Here is a 21,700-nt window from a genome sequence, read left to right as displayed (position 1 = left end):
TTATTGACTGTGGAATATTTTACTATTATAATTGGTGAGGCCAAAAAAAAGTCGTCTCAGTTAAATCTAATTCAGCTTCGCCGATTAGATCTGTAAACTGCATCAATGGCCGGAAAAGAGTGGCCGGCGATAGGAATTGATCTCGGAACCACCTATTCCTGCGTCGGCGTGTGGCAGCACGACCGTGTCGAAATCATCCCCAATGAACAGGGAAACCCAATCACGCCGTCTTACGTCGCCTTCACCCGTTCGGGCCGTCTCACCGGTGACACCGCAAAGAATCAGGCCGCCGTGAATCCGATCAACACGGTTTTCGGTACGGAATTTTTCCTAATTTGATCAACTCAATTTATTTGCTATTGCTAGATCTGCATTAGATTGTTGTTGAGCTGATTTATTGTTTCTGGTTGGATTTGGAGTGGAGTGGTTTTGGATTGGGTATAATGATTTAGGGATTTAGTTCGTCAATCTGTTTGTTTGCTTACTGCATTACACTTGAATTCATAAGAAGAACAATCCTCCGAAGGGGCCTACCGTTGGTACCGTTCTAAATTCTTTATATCCCGAGACGTCCAGCTCGGGAAATGATTCCGAGTTGTACAGAGTTGAATGTGTTAATGCTAGTGTGATAGTTAGTCATAGACACTCTCTCGATTACAGCCGCATATCAAAGATGATTTTGTGCAGAATTGAGCTTAGCTACTTATCCTTATGTTCACGGTTGAGAAATAACCGTTCTAATCGATTCTTGTTGATTTGGCACTGATATCTGTTTCAGTTAGTAAGTGGAAACACGTATTCACAATCGCGCTTCTTCTTTCAGCCTTCTTTTCGTTGTCTTAATGAGTAGAAGATAGATCATTCTCTTTTGATTATTTCCCAGATGCAAAGAGGTTGATTGGAAGGCTGTTTAGTGATTCATGTGTTCAGAGCGACATGAAGTTGTGGCCGTTCAAGGTTTTCTCTGGACCTAATGACAAGCCGATGATCAGTGTTGACTACAAGGGTGAGGAGAAGCACTTTGCTGCCGAGGAGATTTCATCCATGGTTTTGATAAAAATGAGGGAGATTGCCGAGGCGTACCTTGGTTCACCAGTGAGGAATGCTGTCATCACTGTTCCAGCTTACTTCAACGATTACCAGCGTCAAGCCACCAAGGATGCTGGAGTTATCGCCGGCCTCAATGTGATGCGTATCATCAAAGAGCCTACTGCTGCTGCCATTGCTTATGGTCTTGACAAGACGACGAGTGCTGTTCCGAAGAGCGTGTTAATCTTTGATCTTGGAGGTGGTACTTTTGATGTCTCTCTGCTCGTGTTAGAGGAGGGTGTCTTTGAGGTGACTGCCACCGCTGGTGACACTCACCTCGGTGGTGAGGACTTCAACAATCGAATGATTGATCACTTCGTTCACGAGTTGAAGATGAAGAACAAGGACATCAGAGGCAACCCGAAGGCCCTGAGAAGGTTGAGGACAGCCTGTGAGAGGGCAAAGAGGACTCTTTCGTTCGCTGCTGAAACCACCATTGAGATCGACTGTCTCTATGAGGGAATCGATTTCTACGCTCCCATCACTCGTGCTTGGTTCGAGGAACTCAACATGGACCTCTTCAGGAAGTGTATGGATCCGGTGGAGAAGTGCCTGAGGGATGCCAAGACTGACAAGAGCTCTGTGCACGAAGTCGTCCTTGTCGGAGGATCCACGAGAATCCCCAAAGTTCAGCAGTTGTTGCAGGAGTTCTTCAACGGGAAGGAGCTCTGCAAGAGCATCAACCCGGTTGAGGCAGTTGCGTATGGTGCTGCTGTCCAAGCTGCGATTTTGAGTGGCGAGGGTGGTGAGAAGGTTCAAGAACTATTGCTTCTTGATTCCACTCCTATCTCTCTTGGTTTGAAAACTGCTGGAGGTGTGATGACTGTTTTGATCCCAAGGAACACTGCTATTCCCACGAAGAAGGAACAGGTGTTCTCGACTTACTCAGAGAACCAGGCTAGTCTGTTGATTCAGGTCTACGAAGGTGAGAGAACGAGGGCGAAGGAGAACAACTTGCTTGGAAAGTTTAAGCTCTCGGGGATCCCTCCTGCTCCGAAGGGGGTTCCTCAGATCACTGTCTGCTTTGACATTGATGCCGATGGTATCTTAAATGTCTCTGCTAAGGACCAGAGTACCGGGCGGAATAGCAGGGTCACCATCACCAAGTCCAGAAACAAGAGTATACTCTCCAAAGCACAAGAAGAAGGTCGAGGCTAAGAAGTGAGCCTACAACATGAAGAACACCGGGAAGGATGAGAAGATCGCCTCAAAGCTCCGCCCTTTATATATGCTATTCCACAATTCAAGTTGAAATCGGGATTTCTCTAATGAATTCCCCAGCCGGGCGGATGATGGATCCGCAAGCTTGAACGTCTTGCTGCGTCTCATGATGAATGGCGAAATATGTCTTCTAAGTATAGGAAGATTACAAGCATCAGCTTCCTATGTAGGAACATATGTAATATGAACAACAATCTGAAACAGAACACATTTTGTAAGCCTATTACAAAGGCTTCCCAAAAATCTGCAGTGTTCTTCACCTTCAACCTCCTTTCTATGTTTCATCAACCTTTATTTTAAATACTCAAGTAATACTTCAATCAAACTCAACCCATAATAATAGTCAATCCATAATCCCCTCAACTTATGATCCTTAAAAGAATCCAACAAAAGTGACAATACTTAAATTCAATTGACAACCCAATAATACAACACTAATGATTCATGCAATGGAAATCAAACCAAAATACCAAAAATCACTATAGAAGTTCTTGATTGTTTTGAGCAAATTCATTCTTTGATTTACATGTGTATCACTTTGTAGCATCAGATTCAAAGCCTCAAAGAGCTCTCCTGCAAATCAAAAGTGGACTACATCACTTCTGTTCACTTTCAAATACTACTAAGAATCATATCTTTTGTTCATTTTCAAATACTACTAAAAATCATATATTTTGCTTAAGCTTACCCATCTTCTTCAACACTCCTCTCCTCAAAAAGCCCCATGAAGTCACACTCCTATGCTAAAACAATTAAACAGAACATCAAATACTAAACCACATTCTTCTACATGAAAAAAAACAAGACAATATACAAACTCACATCCTCCTTGACGTCGCCGCTTGCCTCTGTTTCCTATTCATCATAATCATACACATATTCGTCATCACTCTCTTCCTCACCCTCTTCATCTGTATCCTCATCAACGCCCTCACCTATATACTCAACATCAGTACAAATTTAACAAATGATTATTATACAAGGCTACTGCCCTTCATTCACATATTTAATACCTCAATCATCCTCTCCTCGATTGACAATATATTAATCAAAATCGTCACCTTCTGTGTCCTCATCAGACACGTATTTACCATCACTCTCTTCCTCATGCTCCTCACTTGTATTTGTATACTCATCATCACCCTTGCCTATATACTCAACATAAGTCCCAATGTTTTTGGTAAGAATTTAAAAGATGATCATAGTATAAAGCTACTACTCTCTTAATTGATTAAATAATACCTTCAGAATCATAATCTTCGTTTATATCCTCAACTTCCCTGCAGCAATGAATTAGAAAGAGGACCACTGTACTATGTTAAAAATGAACAAGAAACAATAATTTAGTAGTAAACAGTCACATTTTTTTGTATGTCATCCTTGTTCTAAACCTCGAATGTGTATACAAAACATGGTATCTTACCATTCCTTCCGCCTGCTTAACTTGCCGCATCCAAGCCTGAAATTAATACTAGTAGTATTAAATATTCAGAATTTATAGCAACTTAAAACACTTAAGTGGATATTATTATTACATAACATCAAAACTTAAATTCAGACTATCATGAGCCTACTTAGAATTTTGATAGTTGTAACAGTTATCTTGATATGTTAAGACTAAGACATTAGACATATGATTTGATGTGCAGAGTTGGAGGACTAACCTTCGAATTCTGATAGTTGTCGGTTTCTCGTAAAAAGAAGAAGAGGCAATAACATCAAGTGTATTAAGATCTCCCGGCCGTAATTGGCTGACACAAGTCAAGGCTAAAGGATTGCAGTCCTCCAACTCAATCTCTACAGTACATTCATTTGTGTACAGAGAAGAAGGCCTACGGATCTCTTTTAGTTTGTAGCAGTGTTTCAAACTTAGGTAGTCAAGCTTAGGGAAGCTTCCAGGTCTTGGTTTCAATTGCACCAAATCACTATCTTCAATTAGAAGAAACTTAAGAAAACGAAAACTCTTCCTTTTTGTATCCCACCGTGAACCCTGAAAGGCGTAGGAACGCAATTTGAGCACACGAAGCCATCGCAAATTGCCAATGACATCCATATATTCCAACGGAAAACCCATGCCACTCAAATGTAACTTTCTCAAATCAGGTGGCAACTTCAAAGTCACCGGAAAAACATGACCATGCCTGACCACAGGATTTGTGATACTCAATTTGAGTGTCTTCAAACTTTCAAGTGTTGAAATGCAAAGAAAGAAACTCAAAAGATCGTTATGGTTATCATACGGTGTTTGCTCAATCTCTATTCCTAATTTCCGTATGTTAGGAATTCTTTTGAAGAGTTCCGTGATAGTACAAATGCTAGCATTCACACCTACCAGTGTCGAGAGCTTTTTCAGTTGAGCAATATTAGATGAAGCTGCAAGGCTCTTTCCCAATATCTCAATATGCTTTAACTCATGCATCTCCCATATTTGTATTGGAACATATGATGGAGCTCCACGACGTCTAATTTTCTGATGTGGATGGATAATCAAGACTCGAAGATTGAAAAGTTTGGATATAGTTGCAGGGAGATCAGCGTTACAAGTTAAAGCAAGGTACTTAAGTTGGACTAGTGACAAAATTTCTGTTGGAAATGTATAGAAACGTTGTGTAAGAGCGTCTATTTCCCTTAGCAACATGAAACCAACATCTATAGGGATTGGATATTGGTGGTAAGGACCATAGAAAAGGAGAAAACGTGCAGAGGATGCACAGTTCAATCTCACTAAGTTGCAAAACTCCTTGATGCCAAATAACATGTTGTTTTCGAGACATAAGCCACGCTGACCTTTTAGACTTTCTTCAGAGGCATCAGCTAACTTATTTAAGACATGATAAAACTTTTTCTTACTAGCTTCTCCTCTGCACACGTGCCGCCATGAAGAATGAAGCCGGCAAGTTTTATAGTCGCAAGTGTGTGCATTATGAGAAGTTTTGTTCATGCTCTTTACTGTGTATAAAACTAGACTGTAGAAGGTAGCTAGCATATTCAACCATCTGCTATAATTGGGAAACAACCCCTCAGCAGTCAACATATGAATGATCTTGGAAGGGGGTGTGTGATAATCTTGAGGGAAAACTCCCATAAACATAAAAGGCATTTTCAGATGTTGAGGTAAGTAGTCGTAACTTGGGAAAAGTACCTTTGATATTCGATTATATGCATCCGTGAAGACTGAATTTCTCCTTTCTGCTACTTCATTCCAGTACTCTGGATCTCTATTATGCTCGGATTTCGATAGAATGCCAGCAACAGTGACTATCAAGAGAGGGAGACCTTCACAAAGCTTGGCAATTTTGGTGGCAGATTTGTGAAGGTGAGGAGGGCAAATCTCATCACCAAACACCTTCTCACATAATAGATCCATACTTTCTTCTTCATTCAAAAACCGGACCTCATTGTAAGAAACAATATTGTTTAGGTGATCAAACATTTCAAACCACATAGATGCTCGATGTCGACCAGTTATTATGACACTGACATCCCTTAGGCGTTCATGAAAGGAACGTACCAAGAATCTTACTAACTCTGTGTCCCAGACATCATCCAACACAATGAGGCATTTTTTGCCGTGGAGACGTTCTTCCAAGCAGTGAACACTAATGTCCTCACCTCCTTGTGTAATTTCACACAGTTGAGCTAGAACGCCTCGTGCAATTTGACTGGTCGGTTGAGGTACTCTGCCTACTGTAACCCATGCGCGACACTCATACTTGCTCTGAATCTCTGCATCTTGATAAACTTTCATAGCAAGAGCGGTCTTTCCAACGCCTGCCATTCCATAAAGCATGTACACGTGGCTGAATTGGCGTTTCATAAGTTGGATTTTGAGCAGTTGGAATTGATCTGATAATCCAATCATCTTTGAGTTGGTTCCATGAAAGCCAAATATTGAGGAAATAGGTTCGTCTTCAGCCATATTCTCTACTTCATAACTGTACTTCTTCTCCATATCGTTGAGCTTCTGGATTAACGAATTCGCATCATTTTCCAGACTCTGCAGATCAATGGAGACAATCTCAGGAAGAGTTTGAGATTGTGAAGGAATCTGCTGAATGAGAAGAGATTCCAATGAGTCTTCAAATTTCCATAATGCCTCTTTGATTATTCCATCCAAAGCATTCACCTTCTTCCTGCTCCTGCTTGGACTTGTGACGTCCAATCTTTCCAGAATCATTCGAAATAGAATCAACTCATTGTGCACTCCTTTTATGATTTGTTGAGAGCCACCGACGAGGCTAAAACGAGAACAACCTAGAATATTGTTAATTGTATTCCTAAGAGAACCCACAGCACCATAAGCAGTCATTTCTCTGGTATGGAATGGTGGTTGTTGAGATATGTGTGAATTGTGATATGAAAAGAATGGAGAAATCTGAATAATGCTAGTAGTATTAAAAATAATCAGTCCACATTGGCCAGCCAAAAAAAGTTGTCATTATTGCATCTATAGATATAGGGGTGGGAATTAGGTGTTTTTATCTATGTAAAGCTAGATTTAAATACATAAATGCAGAAGTAGGATATTTTTAGGTCATTGTAAATTTATTTTTAGGTCATTCTAACAAGTAATGATCTAAAATGATCTTATCATGACATCAAACTCGAATTTTATAATATAACTTAAAACTGCTTAATAATGATCCTCTGTGTTTTTAGTTAATTATTGACCATTAGATCATTTAATATTAGGGCCAAGATTTTTGGTCTGAATTTAGGATTTAGACTATTCTTGTTTTGATCATCTCCTTATTAGTCTAATACTAATGATAAATAAAAAAATGTATAAAAATCTTTACCAATCTTCTTTTGTCGGTTAATACTTTGATAAAGTAAATAAATATACAAGATTCAGAATATAAAATTGTTCATAACAGAATTCATTAGTATGAAGTAGGCAGACATGTGATTTCACATTGGTCATTGTAATTCCATTAATTATTTTAGAGGTGATTTTGTCTTTTATTCCCCTATATTGGGCCGTTAAGCCCAGTAAAGTGGGTTGTAATTATTTCTGTTGGAAATTTGGGAATAATGTTGATTTAATTGTTTCATGACTGATTTTTTTGGAAATTATAGTTACTTAATTGTTTAAAAATTTTCATATTCAAAAATTGGTACTCCCTTCATCTAATAATAAATGTCACACTTTTCCTTTTAGTTTGTCCTACTCAACATAAGACGTCGTATTCCTTTTTTTTGAAAAAATCTCCCCCACGTTAATATAAATCAGTTTGAAAATTGTTAAATTCATTGATCAAATTCATATAATTTGAGTTACATGTGTATGAATTTTTAGGCTTGTAGCAGCAGATTCAAAACCTCAAAGAGGTCTCCTCAAATCGAAAGCGCATTACATCACTTTCAATTACTAAGACTCATAACTTTTGCTTAATTAATACAGCAGAAAATACCATGAAACCTAACTGAAAGAAGAAGAAGCAATTTGCTTTGCCTTTAAAAGATGATAATTATGCAAAGCTACTACTCTTCTTCTTCATCATACTCTCTTCCGTATCGTCACGGTCGTACGTGTATTCCCGGTCATCACCCTCGCCTATATCCTCAGCATTAGTGCCAATTTTTCAGTAAGAATTTAAAAGATGATATGTACAAAGCTACTACTCAATGTACTCATATAATACCTTCACCATCCTCTTCCTCGCCGTCGTCAGTGTTGGAACTGCAGTAATGAATATGAAAGAGGAGCATTGTACCATGTTAGAATTAAACAAGAAACAACAATTTATATGTTTACAGAGCTCACATCATTTTGGTTAAAGGAAAACAGAGAAAGCTTTCGTTAGCAAACTGATTAGTATGTTGTCCTTGTTATTGCAAAACAGAGAAAGTGTTAAAATCACATAACAACAGAATAACACAACTACTGAAATTACTTTCTGATATCAAAACAAAGCCAAAGTTATGCATAACACAAAAAGATCACCTTCCTTGAATCACAAACTAAATGACAGAATCTAAAATAAGTCACAAGTCTTAAAATCACATAACAACACAATAACACAACTATTGATTTTGAATATCCAGGTATAATACATCAATATCTGGAAGTTAAAGCAACCTAAAACACTTGAGACTAAAACACGAGGTCCAAGATTGTATAAATGCTAGCATTCACACCTACAAGTGTTGAGAGATTCCTCCCGGAAGTAACATGAGATGGAGCTATAAGGCTCTTTCCTAATATCTCAATGTGCTCTAACCCTTGCATGTCCCATACTTGTATTGGTACATATGATGAAGCTCTAATAAGTCTAATGTTCATATGTGGATGGATAATTAAGACTCTGAGGTTGAAAAGTTTCGATATAGTTGAAGGGAGTTCTCTGTTACAAGTTAGAGCAAGGTACTTTAAATGGACTAGTGTCAAAATTTCTATTGGAAAAGTGTAGAAACGTTGTGTAAGAGCATCTATTTCTCTTAGCAATCTATATTGGTGGTAAGGACCATTAGAGAAGGAGGGAACGGGTATAGGATGCACAATTCAATCTCACTGAGTCGCAAAACTCTTTGATGATAAATAAAATGTTGTTTTCGATACATAAGCCGCGTTGGCCTTTTAGAACTTCTTCTTCTGCATCCTTCAACTTATTTAGGAGATGAAAAAACTTGTTCTTACTAGCTTATCCCCTACACACATGCCTCCACGAAGAATGAAGCCAACAAGTTTTGTACTCCTTAGCATTGAACTCTTTATAAGAAGAATGAAGCTGAGAATTTTTATGCACACTCTTCAATCTGCATAAAACAAGACTGTAGTTGATAGCTAGCTCTCTCAAATATTCCCAATCCTCCGATAAACCCTTAGCATCCGACAATCCCTCAGCGGTGAGCATGATGATGATCTTGGAAATGGGGGTGTTATAATCTCGTGGAAAAACTCCCATAAACAGAAAAAGGCACTTTTAGATGTTGAGGTAAATAGTCGTAGCTTGGGGAAAGTACCTTTGATATTCTGTTATATGCATCCGTGAAGACTGAATTTCTCTTTTATGCTACTGCGTTCCAATAGACTGGATCTCTATTCTGTTCGGATTTGGATAGGATATCAGCAACAGTGACTATCAAGAGTGGAAGACCTTCGCAAAGCTTGGCAATTTTGGTGGCAGCTCTGTGAAGTTGCGGAGGACAAATCTCATCACCAAACACCTTCTCACATAGTAGATCCATACTTTCTTTTTCCTTCAAAAACCGTAACTCATACAACGAAAAATCACTCATCCATTTCCGATGTCGACCAGTAAGCAAGACATGAATATACCCATTTTTTATGGTTGGTAAGAAATGTATCAAGAATGTTACTACCTCTATCTCCCATACATCATCCAACACAATAAGGCAATTCTTGCGAGCGGATCTTTCTTTCAAGCAGTGATCAATTATTTCTTCATCTCCTTGTTTGATTACAGACAGTTGAGCAAGAATGCCTTGTGAAATTTGGCTCATCGGTTGAGGTACTCTGCCTACAGTGACCCACGCGCGCGCTGATATATGATCTGAATTTGTGGATCTTGATATATTTGCATAGCAAGAGTGATCTTCCCAATGCCTGACGTTCCATAAAGTGCGTGCACGCGATTCCAGATGAAAGATCCTCTCATAAGATCGGTTTTGAGTCTTTGGAATTGGTCTGATAATCCAATCATCTTTGTGTTGGTTCCATGAAAACCAATTGATGAGGAAATAGGTTCGTCTTGAGGCATATACCCTACCTCATAAATGTACTCCTCCTTCATTTCGTCGAGCGTCTCGATCAATGAATGTGCATGATTCTTCAGACTCTGGAGATCAATGAAGACAATCTTTGGAAAGAGTTTGAGATTGTGAAGGAATGTGATGAGTGAGAAGGGATTCCAATGAGTCTTCAAATCTCTATATTGCATCTTTGATTCTTCCATCCAAACCATTAACCTTTTTCCTGCTCCTACTTGGACTTGTCTTATCCAATCTTGCCAGAATTCCTTTCCATGGCTCCACCAACTCCTTGTACACACCTTCTATGATTTTTCGAGAGCCACCAACGAGGCTAAAACGAGAACAACGGAGAATATTGTTAATTGTATTCCTAAGAGAAAGTAAAGCACCATAAGCCATTATTTCTCTGATATCAAAGTTGGGATTTTCAGTAGAGAGCTTCAACTACGTATTATCAAACCACAAATATGAGAAGAATGGAGAAACTGGTATATGATCATGATTCTTATCTTTGATGGTGGAGATGGAGAATGTGGTTATGATGGAAATATCTTATCCTAAAAGTGTAAACAAAAAAAATGCCCTTTTTCCCATAAAATAAAGTCTCATCCAAAGCACAAGAAGGTTGAGGCTAAGTCTTCCTATTTGGTGTGTAGCAGTTGAATTCTATGTTGCATCTTCAGCAGTTGAAGTTGAAATTGTGATTTCGCTAACGAATTCCTCAGGCGGGCAGTGACCTGGTGATGGATCCGCAAGCTTGAACGTCCTGTGTGTGTCTCTTACTGAACGGCTTTCGAGAAGTACTTGTTGTGCACAAGACCTTATTGATTTCATGTGTGAGGGTATTCCTCCACTGAACTCTGTGCAACCCTGTTACAGACCAACTGCAAGAGGAAGGTCAAGGCTAAGACTGCGCCTACAACATGAGGAACACCGGGAAGGATGAGAAGATCGCCTCAAAGCTCCGCTTGTATATGCTATTCCACAATTCATGTTGAATTTGGGATTTCTCTAATGAATTCCCCAGCCGGGCTGATGATGGATCCGCAAGCTTGAACGTCTTGCTGTGTCTCGTGATGAATGGCGTTCGAGCAGTAAATGTAACCAAGCTTTTCAGCTTCCTATGTAGGAACTACAATCTGAAACATAACACATTCTCTAAGCCTATTACAATGGCTTCCCAAAAATATGCAGTGTTCTTCACCTCCAACCTCCTTATCCATGTTCATCAACCTTTATTTCAAATGCTCAAGTAATACTTTCAATCAAATTCAACCCATAATAATTGTCAATCCATGCATAATCCCCTCAACTTATGATCCTTAAAAGAATCCAACTAAGTTACAATACTTAAAAGTAATTGTGTTTCATTCAATGGAAATTCAAAGCCTCAAATTCATTCTTGAATTTACATGTGTATCACTTTGTAGCAGCAGATCCAAAGCCTCAAACAGCTCTCCTGCAAATCAAAAGTGGACTACATCACTTCTGTTCACTTTCAACTACTACTAAGAATCATATCTTTTGATTAAGCTTACCCATCTTCTTCATGAAGTCACACTCCTATGCTAAAACAACCAAACACAACATAAAATACTAAACCACATTCTTCTACATGAAACAAACAAGACAATCTACAAACATACTTCCTCCTTGACGTTGGCGCTTGCCTCTATTTCCTATTCATCATATGCTTATTCTCTTCATTTGTATTCTCATCAACGCCCTCGCCTATATACTCAACATCAGTACAAATTTAACAAATGATTATTATACAAGGCTTCTGCCCTTCATTCACATATTTAATACCTCCATCATCCTCTCCTCGACTGGGAATATCTTCATCAAAATCATCGCCTTCTGTATATACTCAACATAAGTGCCAATATCATTAGTAAGAATTTAAAAGATGATCATAGTACAAAGCTACTACTCTCTTAATTGATTTAATAATACCTTCAGAATCATAATCTTCGTTTATATCCTCAACTTCCCTGCAGCAATGAATTAGAAAGAGGACCACTGTACTATGTTAAAAATGGACAAGAAACAATACTTAAGCAGTAAACGGTCACATTTTTTTGTAAAATGAAACAAGAGAAGGCTTGATTTGTATGTCATCCTTGTTCTAAACCTCGAATGCGTTTACAAAACATGGTATCTTACCATTCCTTCCGCATGCGTAACTTGTCGATTCCAAGCCTGAAATTAATACTAGTAGTATTAAATATTCAGAATTTATAGCAACCTAAAACACTTAAGTTGATATTATTATTACATAACATCAAAACTTAAATTCAGACAATCGTGAGCCTGCTTAGAATTTTGATAGTTGTAACAGTTATCTTGATATGTTAAGACTAAGACATTAGACATATGATTTGATGTGCAGAGTTGGAGAACTAACCTTCGAATTTTGATAGTTGTTGGTTTCTCGTAAAAAGAAGAAGAGGCATCAAGTGTTTCAAGGCTAAAGGATTGCAGTCCTCCAACTCAATCTTTACAGTACGTACAACTTTGTACAGAGAAAAAGGCCTAGGGATCTCTTTTAGTTTGTAGCAATGTTTCATGCTTAAGTAACTAAGACTAGTGAAGCTTAGGTATCTTGGTTTCAATTGCACCAAATCACTATCTTCAATTAGAAGAAACTGAAGCTGATGAAAACTATTCCATTGTGTATCCCACCGTGAACCCCGAAAGGCGTAAGAGCGCAATTTGAGCACACTAAGCCATGGCAAATTGCCAATGACATCCATATATTCCAAGGGAAAACCCGTGCCACTCAAATGTAACTTTCTCAAATGAGGTGGCAACTTCATTGACCCTGGAGTCATCGGAAAAACATGACCATGCCTGACCACAGGATTTGTGATACTGAATTTGAGTGTCTTCAAACTTTTAAGTGTTGAAATGCAACGAAAGCAACTCAAAAGATCATTATGGTCATCATACGGCGTTTGCTCAATCTGTATTCCCAATTTCTGTATGTTAGGAATTCTTTTGAAGAGTTCCGTGATAGTACAAATGCTGGCATTCACACCTACCAGTGTCGAGAGCTTTTCCAGTTGAGCAATATTACATGGAGCTGCAAGGCTCTTTCCCAATATCTCGATATGCTTTAACTCATTCATGTCCCATATTTGTATTGGTACATATGATGGAGCTCCACGACGTCTAATGTTCATGTGTGGATGGAAAATTAAGACTTGAAGGTTGAAAAGTTTGGATATGGTTGCAGGGAGATCACCGTTGCAAGTTAAAGCGAGGTACTTTAGTTGGACTAGAGATAAAATTTCTATTGGGAAAGTATAGAAACGTTGTGTAAGAGCGTCTAATTGCCTTAGCAACATGAAACCAACGTCTATAGGGATTGGATATTGGTGGTAAGGACCATAGAAAAGGAGAAAACGTGCAGAGGATGCACAGTTCAATCTCACTAAGTTGCAAAACTCCTTGATGCCAAATAACATGTTGTTTTCAAGACATAAGCTGTTAATTTCTCATATGTATTCTGTCCCACATCGGTTATGTAACATAGCCTAGCTTAGTCTCTTGTACTATATATACTAGTATTACACCCGTGCTATGCACGGACTAAAATAATTTTAAAATATTAATTTTAGAATATAATGTAAAATTATATATAATATCATTATATGAAAATTGTTAATTTTAGAAATGGTTGACACGGACTAAAATAATTATAAGATATTAATTTTAGAATGTAATTTAACGAACAAAAATTATAAACAATATCATTATATGAAAATTGTTAATTTTAGAAATTTGTTGACTTTTTACTAAAAGGAAAATTAATCAATTACTTACCAAAATAATAAAATAACTCCACTACTATGGAACGGAGGGAGTAGTATAATATTATATGTTTAAAAAATATGATCACCATTTAAAACTTCTAACTCCGCGTTCTTTTCAAAAGCTATATAAATTTAATATTATGAGTTAATTTATTATTAGACACATGCTTATTTTTTTTTATTCTTTTAAATTAGTACTATAATTTCTAATTATTAAATATCTCATGAATACGATTTTATAATTTGTGATTAAGTTTTAAAGAATACATATTTTGATTCAATAGTTGGATAGATAGCAAATGATTTATCTCTATTAAATATAACACAAGACATTTATTATAATTAATCCATAACTATAGGGATAGATTGTGCCAAACCAACTTATTATAAATAGAAATTAATAATTTTAAAAAATTGAATATTGAGCCAAATTAGATAAAAAATCCAAAAATCATAAAACAGCTAAGCCCCCAAGGCCCCAATAAGAAATTTCTTAACATCAAATATTTGAACAAATAATATTACAACCACCACTCATATTGTTAGGTTTTATTGAATTAAATTTAATTTCAATAGTCATTGTCTTCCATTTATTAAATAAATACGTTATTAGTTATTAGAGCTCTACTAATCCTACGTTCTACCATATAATCATATCTTTAGATGCCATTTTAATCACACATTTTACATTTTATTTTTAATCGTAACTATAAATTAATCATTTTGCATTTAAAATTGAAAAATGAATCATTTAAATTCTCTATATATTACTCCATTTCTTCAGAAAAACTATTGTTTTTAGTTTAAGTTTTAATATGGTCCGCTTAGTAAGTTAGGATTCAGCTAAAATATAAATACGTGGAAAATAATACTGTACATTATTTTTGTAAAATGGAAAAATGACTCCGACCGCGAGACCAAAAAATCAAGCAAATTTCCATCAAACAAAACAAAAAAACCCTAAAGAATGTATAATTACCACTTCTCCTAATGAGATTTAAGATATTGTTTATCAAAAGCTATAATTTAAGATTGCACTGGTGAGACACTTCCTAGTCGAGCTTCATTTCATTGCAATATAGTGACCCTATACACTAAAAACCCAAAACCTTAAAACCTAAATCCTAAACCCTTATCTTTAAAATATACTCATCATGACCAACAAATGAGCCAAATATCAATAAAATTCTCTTTCCGTCCCAGTTCAATTTTACTTTGTTGATCACTTATTCTATTTTGGGGGTTTTAGATCTGTATTCGATATCTTACACTGGGTCGGCCTACTTGATATTCCTTACTGATCGTAGAGGTTTTTTTACCTGAATCTTGGCCTAAATCTGTTTATATGCTCATGTCAAGAAAGTGTTTTATAATAGGGCTATATGAATGGTAAACAAAAAAAAATCTTGCTTGCATTCATCCAAGCATCTATTCACCCAATGGTATTATTTATTGGAGCTGAGTAGTGTTCTGTTGAAGCTATACTTGTATTTCTATCTAATCAAATAATTGTGTTTCACGGTTTAAGAAATGTAATAGAAGGAATGGAATACAATCAAATAATTGTGTTTCACAGTTTAAGAAATGTAATAGAAGGAATGGAATACATATAAGAAGGCTCAAAAATGAAATGCAAAGCTAGACATTATTTTTTCTACCACGGTCATGAGCCCATGACAATTTTAATTAACAGAATTGGTATTTATAGAAAATTTAATAGCTTTTGCCATTCTAATCTGGTAATCCATTTTACATTCTTCTCTATCGACACTTAGTGACCCCAATTATAATTTATTATAGATTGAAGTAGTAATAAATGGCATATAAATTTTTAACCGTTCTCAATGGGAGATTTTGTTTAATCTGAATCAAATGTGTGTAGAAGTTCAACCACTTCCCATATTGTTAGGTTTCAAACTAAAATTATCCGCAGGGACTTAGCGCAGTTGGTTCCGGAGGAGCAGATATTGCTACAAGGTTTTATTGAATTAAATTTGATTTCAATGGTCATTGTCTTCCATTTATTAAAAAAATACGTTATTAGTTATTAGAGCTCTACTAATCATACGTTTTAACATATAATCATATCTTTAGAGGCCCTTTAATCACACACATTTTACATTTTATCTTTAATCGTATATATTTTTTTAACTAAAATTCCGTAAAGAAAGTAATTATTCATAAACAACATATAAATTTTATAAAAGAAATAAAATCAAATTATGTTAATAAAATTAATATTATAAATATAATTCTTACTTCAATTTTATTTTGTTTTTGAAAAGCCAAGCCACCTAATCCATATAAATCGGATTTCATTAAAATAAATTGTGTTGAAATAGAAAAATAATTTTAAAAATGAACCAAATTTAATATCTGAATTTGATTATACTCGATTACCCAAATCATAGCATTTCTATTATCATCGATCACTAATCCTATTTAATTTTACATCATAAATAGTTAAAATTATGATTTCAACATTTCAACAACACATCCGATGATGCCAATTTAAGTTTATTAATGGTAAAAAAATATTGACGAAATTAACAATTTAAAATAATTTAAAATATAATTATTTCTACACAAAATAGGGTAGTAAAAATAGACTTTGACTCTATTAATTAGAAAATTTTAATAAATTCCAAAACTACAAAAAAATACACATTTTTGGAAAATTTCTATTATTATAATAAAATCATCATACTGCAATATTGAGCGGAAATTGGCGAGCATATGTATAGAGACTTCTCATTTAGCATTTGATAATTTTGTCTTCGCATGATTTGAATGTCTATTAACTATATTTTTATCAAAATAACTTTATTTAAATGACAAAAATAATTACTACAAATAAACGAACTAAAATAATTACTAAGAGACAATATTTTATTTAAAGATATGGAAAAATAGTAAAAGAAAATATAGTACTCCATATAACTACTTTAGCAAAATATATGTAATAAATTCTAGCACAAATTATATAACGTAATTAGCATTCTAAAGTTATTATATATTGTGAATATAATGAATTATTTTTGGACCTAAATAAAATAAGATAAAATGAGAAATGAGAGCAAAATAGGAAAAGCCCTACAAAAATTTACACCAAATATTTATGCACATATTTTTGTACTCATACTATTTTTTACAATTGACAGTGTAGCCCTATTCTTGAGAAAAGTTTGGCGTCTCCCTCTTATTTTGCTTCTCCCTATTTTCTCACTGCTCATCCTCTCAAAACTTTTCCTTCCACTTTTGCTCTACCTCCTCTAGTAGCCGGCACATTCTCTAAACCTGCTCTTCGACTCTCACCATCTTGTAAAATCATATGACTCTCAGTCTACTTCAGGCTCCAGCCGCGCCTAGAGTTTAGGTCGATGTGTAGTGTATCCAGTTGTCGATAGCCACTTTGTACTGAATGCTCCACGTTTGAGGCAGCAGCGCCACCACATGAGAATCACCTCCGACGACACTCTTTTTTTCCAACACGGTCATGACACTTTTGATTAATAGAATTGGTATTTATAGAAGATCTTGTTAGAATTCTTCTCATTTTGCATTCTTCTCTATTGACTCTTAGTGAGCCCAATTTAATTTATTAGGCTAAATTAAATCAACAATAAATTGGCTCACAAATATTTGACGTGAAAAACGGTTAGAATTGGATCCAAAAGCGAGTGTGGATGCTAAGAATATGGAACGCCAAAGTTCACAGGTTGGTTTTATTAATAGTAAATGGGATATGCTCTATATTACTCCATTTTATCGTAGTATTAAATTCCTATTATGATTCCATCGAAATTAATGGATGGAGAAATCGGTTAAGCTCTCCTCAATATTCAGAGATAAATTGATTATTCATTTGATTTGATGTATAAAATATATATATATATATATATATATATATATATATATATATATATATATAGGTTTGTGTTAAAATGACAACACCTCTTAAGCTAACACCATACCACCAATCTCAGCCAATCATTTGTACACATGGACGAATAATCAGCTGCCATGTGGCAATCATAAAAATTGCTTAAGGGTAAATTTTCGCGGACTGCAATATCCAATACGCTAGATTTGCAATTTTTCCCTTTGCAATATCCAATACTATTTGGACTGCAATCTATAGATTGCAATCTAGTGTATTGGATATTGATAGTCTGGTGTTTATAATATTGCAGTCTAGCGTGGTGTCACAGATGTCATTTTAAGAGTGTTGTCATTTTAACGCACTCCTATATATATATATATATATATATATAGGTTTGTGTTAAAATGACAACTACTCTTAAAATGACATCGTGACACCACTTATACAACAATATTATAAACGTTACACATCAATATTACAAAAACTACACAGCAATCTATAGATTGCTGTATAGTGTGTCGGATATTGCTGGACAAGAAAAATTGTTGGATAAAGACCAGCAAATTGCTGGCCGAGTTTTTCAGATTTTTTTTTGCCACGTGACATCTTATTATTCGTCCACATGTACAAATTATTGGCTAGGAATGGTGGTATGATGTTATTTAATAATAACATCTAAAATGCATATTAATTACTCCCTCCGTCCCGGCTAAGATGACACATTGCTTAGCCGGCACGGGGTTTTAGGAGTTATTGGTTAAAGTGTTTAATTGGAGAGAGAAAAGGTGGGTGTAAGTATTAAAGTAGAGAGATAAAGAAAGATGGATATTTTAATGAGAGTGAGAAAAAGTGGTTGAGTGTATTAATTGGAGAGAGAAAGTTTCCAAAAAAGGAAATGTGTCATCTTAGTTGGGACAAACTAAAAAGGAAAACGTGTCATCTTAAGCGGGACGGAGGGAGTAAAAAACAGTTTTAATTAAATTGTAATTTTTAAAATTAAAATGGTATTTTTGCAAATATCTCCAAGCCTCCCCTTTTATATATTTATAGATTAATTCATAATCAATTTTTATATTTCAAGATAGAAACTGTCGAATGAATTTAAAACTGTGCTTTCCGAAATTTCATGAATTCAAGTGAAAGATTAATAGTTTTTCTTAATTGCATTTACCTCCTTTGCACAAAATTATTATTCAAAATGTCCCAAAACTCCTCTTTTATATATGTATAGATTACCTATGTTGAATAATTATAGAAACTACTACTTCCTCCACTACGTCTCTTTACTTTACTGTTTTACATGGTACCAGAGCGGATTCGAATCCGTCACTAGGTTAGTCTACCAAAAAATAAAAAAATAAAAAAAATTGAAAATTAGGGTTTCGAAAATTAGGGTTTTTTTTTCTGGCCGCTGCTGCTCTGCCTGCTGTTCTACTCCACGCTATTATCTGCTCCTACTGTTCTGCTCCTGCTGCTCCTGCTCCGTTGCCTACAGCTAATTTTTTTAGTTGTTCCTCTACATTCTCTGCAATTATCTGCTTCTACTCTGCTATTATCTACTGTTACTATCTGCATCTGCAATTATCTGTCTGCGACTCAATTATCTGCCTGCTCTGCAGTCTCTGCAATATCTGCAATTATCTGTCTGCTGCTCTGCATAAGATTTGCTCTCGTTTCATCATGTCTGATCTTAGACCGCCAATCGGAACCACCATTAGCTAAATGGTTCCAACTATATGCTTTGGTCCCGTGCTTTTATCCTATTTTTGGGATCACAGAAGAAGAAAAGTCATGTTCAAGCTGCCCCGCCTGCTCCTACAGATGCCAACTACGACACTTGGTGTGCTGATGATTGCTCCGTCATGACTTGGATTCTTAATAGCCTAGAACCAGCTATCAGCCAGAATATCATGTGCTTGGATACTGCCAAAGCCATGTGGGATGCTCTACGGGAGATGTTCTTCAATGACAAAAACGTCTCTCGGGTATTTGAATTGTATGAGAAACTTTTCTCTCATACTCAGGATACTCAGTCAGTCAGTGATTACTTCTCTACTCTGAAAGGCCTTGCTGATGAGATTTTGGTTTATCATTCTCTTTCCTGTGATGCCACAACAAGAGCAAAACAATGGGAGGAATTTATGGTAGCAAAATTTTTGTCAGGTCTTAATGCTGATCTCCAGCCACTTCGAGATAGCTTGATGGCTAGTGATACCATTCCAACGTTGTCTAACGCGTTGTCTCGTGTTCTTCGTGTCTCCACTGGGCGTACGGAATCCACCTCTTTTGAGAGTTCAGCTATGTCTGCTCGCGGTCAAGGTTTGTATGGTGGACGTGGCCGTGGACAGGGACGTGGCCGAGGACGAGGAAGAGGGTTTCATGATCGACTATGTGATCATTGTGGTCGTTCGAATCACGAGTCTGATAAATGTTAGAAGAAGTTTGGCAAACCAGATTGGGCTAACAACACTGAGTTTACTGCGCCAAGTTCTTCATCTACTACTGATACTTCTACCTCTGTAGCTGCGTTTGCTGTGTCTCCTGGTAAGTCTTGGATGTTGGATTCGGGGTACAAAATCCCTTTTGACATCTTTTTCTCCATCCTCTCTTCCATCTGTTCGTCTTGCTGATGGCAACTATTCGCCAGTAACTGGCACTGGTGTTGTCAAACCCACTACTCATATCACTCTTGATAATGTTTTGTTTGCCCCAAATTTTCCAGTCAGCTTAATATATATTGGTTAGCTAACAAAAACTCACAATTGTTCTGTCACTTTTTATCCTTTATATTGTATCTTTCAGGACCTGCAGACGAAGAGGACGATTGGTGGAGGACATGAGCGTGGCGGTCTGTACTATTTGGATCCTGTTTCACCTGTCTCTCCTAGTGCTCTCTCCGCTGTGTCTCCATATCAGTGGCATTGTCGTCTTGGTCATCCGTCTTCTTCCAGTCTTCGTAGTTTAGTTCCAGTTGAGTCTGCTGATTTTAATTGTGAGTCATGTGAGTTGGGCAAGCATCATCGCACTTCTTTTCCTTCTCGAGTCAACACTCGTAGCTCTGCTGCTTTTGATCTAGTTCATTGTGATGTTTGGGGTCCAAGTAGGATTGAGTCTAGAGGGGGTTTCAAGTATTTTCTAATCCTTGTTGATGATTATTCTCGTATGATATGGTTGTATTTGCTTAAACAAAGAAGTGAAGTCCCTACTGTTCTCAAATCCTTTTATCATGAAATAAAGACACAATATTCTGTTGATTTGCGTATTCTTCGTACTGATAATGCTCTTGAGTTCACACAACAATCTAAATCATCTTTTTGTGAATCTCATGGTATAATTCATCAAACCTCTTGCTCTTACACTTCGCAACAAAATGGGGTAGCCGAGCGCAAGCATCGTCATGTTTTAGATGTTGCGCGTACTCTTATGTCTCACATGCATGTGCCTAAGTATCTATGGTCTGATGTTGTTCTTACTGCATGCTTCCTTATTAACAGGAAACCATCTAGTGTGTTGCATGGGGATATTCCTTTTTCGTGTCTTCATCCTGATAAACCTCTTTTTCATATTCCTTCTCGCATTTTTGGGTGTACTTGTTTTGTTCATGATCTTACTCTTGGGTTGGATAAGCTGTCCCCTCGCTCTATTAAGTGTGTTTTTCTTGGTTACTCTAGAACCAAAAAGGGATACCACTGCTTTGACCCTCTTACCAAACGTCATTATATCTCAGCAGATGTCACCTTCTTTGAGTTTCAGCCTTATTTTACTCATTCTCAAACTAAACCAACCAGCCAGTTAATTCCTACTCCTATACCTGCCCAAACTTTTGTTTCTCCTATGTCTTCTGCTCCTCCTTTACAGGTCTATACACGACGTCATCGACCTGCAACAACCTCTGAAACAGTACCAAATATGGTCTCATGTCCACTGCACAGTCATCTTCGCCTCCAGCTTCTGAAGATCCAACTCCTCCTGA

General features: G+C 36.5%; 4 protein-coding genes across 4 annotated transcripts; 2 read left to right on the top strand and 2 right to left on the bottom strand.

Annotated features, from left to right (window-relative positions):
- The first annotated feature begins 20 nt into the window (after positions 1–20).
- LOC125201187 (heat shock 70 kDa protein 1-like) lies at positions 21–2,569 on the top strand. Its single transcript, XM_048099197.1, has 2 exons — positions 21–316; positions 884–2,569. Exons 1-2 carry the CDS (start codon positions 106–108, stop codon positions 2,245–2,247), a joined length of 1,575 nt encoding a protein of 524 aa, XP_047955154.1. The 5' UTR covers positions 21–105; the 3' UTR covers positions 2,248–2,569.
- A 104-nt stretch (positions 2,570–2,673) lies between these two features.
- On the bottom strand, positions 2,674–6,619 carry LOC125189509 (putative late blight resistance protein homolog R1C-3). The gene is made up of 7 exons (XM_048086783.1): positions 3,975–6,619; positions 3,734–3,769; positions 3,553–3,590; positions 3,324–3,458; positions 3,133–3,245; positions 2,999–3,053; positions 2,674–2,883 (listed from the first exon to the last, which is right to left on the bottom strand). Exons 1-4 carry the CDS (start codon positions 6,617–6,619, stop codon positions 3,355–3,357), a joined length of 2,823 nt encoding a protein of 940 aa, XP_047942740.1. The 3' UTR covers positions 2,674–2,883; positions 2,999–3,053; positions 3,133–3,245; positions 3,324–3,354.
- A 2,702-nt stretch (positions 6,620–9,321) lies between these two features.
- Positions 9,322–9,777, bottom strand: LOC125189501 (putative late blight resistance protein homolog R1C-3). Its single transcript, XM_048086776.1, has one exon. The coding sequence runs from the start codon at positions 9,775–9,777 to the stop codon at positions 9,322–9,324; it is 456 nt and encodes a 151-aa protein (XP_047942733.1).
- Positions 9,778–19,463: 9,686 nt separating this feature from the next.
- LOC125189490 lies at positions 19,464–20,162 on the top strand. The gene has a single exon (XM_048086765.1). It carries the CDS (start codon positions 19,464–19,466, stop codon positions 20,160–20,162), a length of 699 nt encoding a protein of 232 aa, XP_047942722.1.
- The last annotated feature ends 1,538 nt before the right edge of the window (positions 20,163–21,700 follow it).

Source organism: Salvia hispanica, chromosome 1, assembly GCF_023119035.1.
Source record: "Salvia hispanica cultivar TCC Black 2014 chromosome 1, UniMelb_Shisp_WGS_1.0, whole genome shotgun sequence".
Taxonomy (NCBI): domain Eukaryota; kingdom Viridiplantae; phylum Streptophyta; class Magnoliopsida; order Lamiales; family Lamiaceae; genus Salvia; species Salvia hispanica.
Note: the sequence above shows the minus strand (reverse complement) of the source record. Positions and strands in the feature narration are given on the sequence as shown.

Coding starts and splice junctions, on each gene's coding strand:
- LOC125201187 (XM_048099197.1), top strand. CDS start 106: ATGGCCGGAAAAGAGTGGCCGGCGATAGGAATTGATCTCGGAACCACC. Junction 317..883: donor TCCGATCAACACGGTTTTCG/GTACGGAATTTT, acceptor ATTATTTCCCAG/ATGCAAAGAGGTTGATTGGA.
- LOC125189501 (XM_048086776.1), bottom strand. CDS start 9,777: ATGAGCCAAATTTCACAAGGCATTCTTGCTCAACTGTCTGTAATCAAA.
- LOC125189490 (XM_048086765.1), top strand. CDS start 19,464: ATGCTTTGGTCCCGTGCTTTTATCCTATTTTTGGGATCACAGAAGAAG.
- LOC125189509 (XM_048086783.1), bottom strand. CDS start 6,619: ATGACTGCTTATGGTGCTGTGGGTTCTCTTAGGAATACAATTAACAAT. Junction 3,770..3,974: donor ACAACTATCAGAATTCGAAG/GTTAGTCCTCCA, acceptor TATTAATTTCAG/GCTTGGATGCGGCAAGTTAA. Junction 3,459..3,552: donor CGAAGATTATGATTCTGAAG/GTATTATTTAAT, acceptor TTGAGTATATAG/GCAAGGGTGATGATGAGTAT.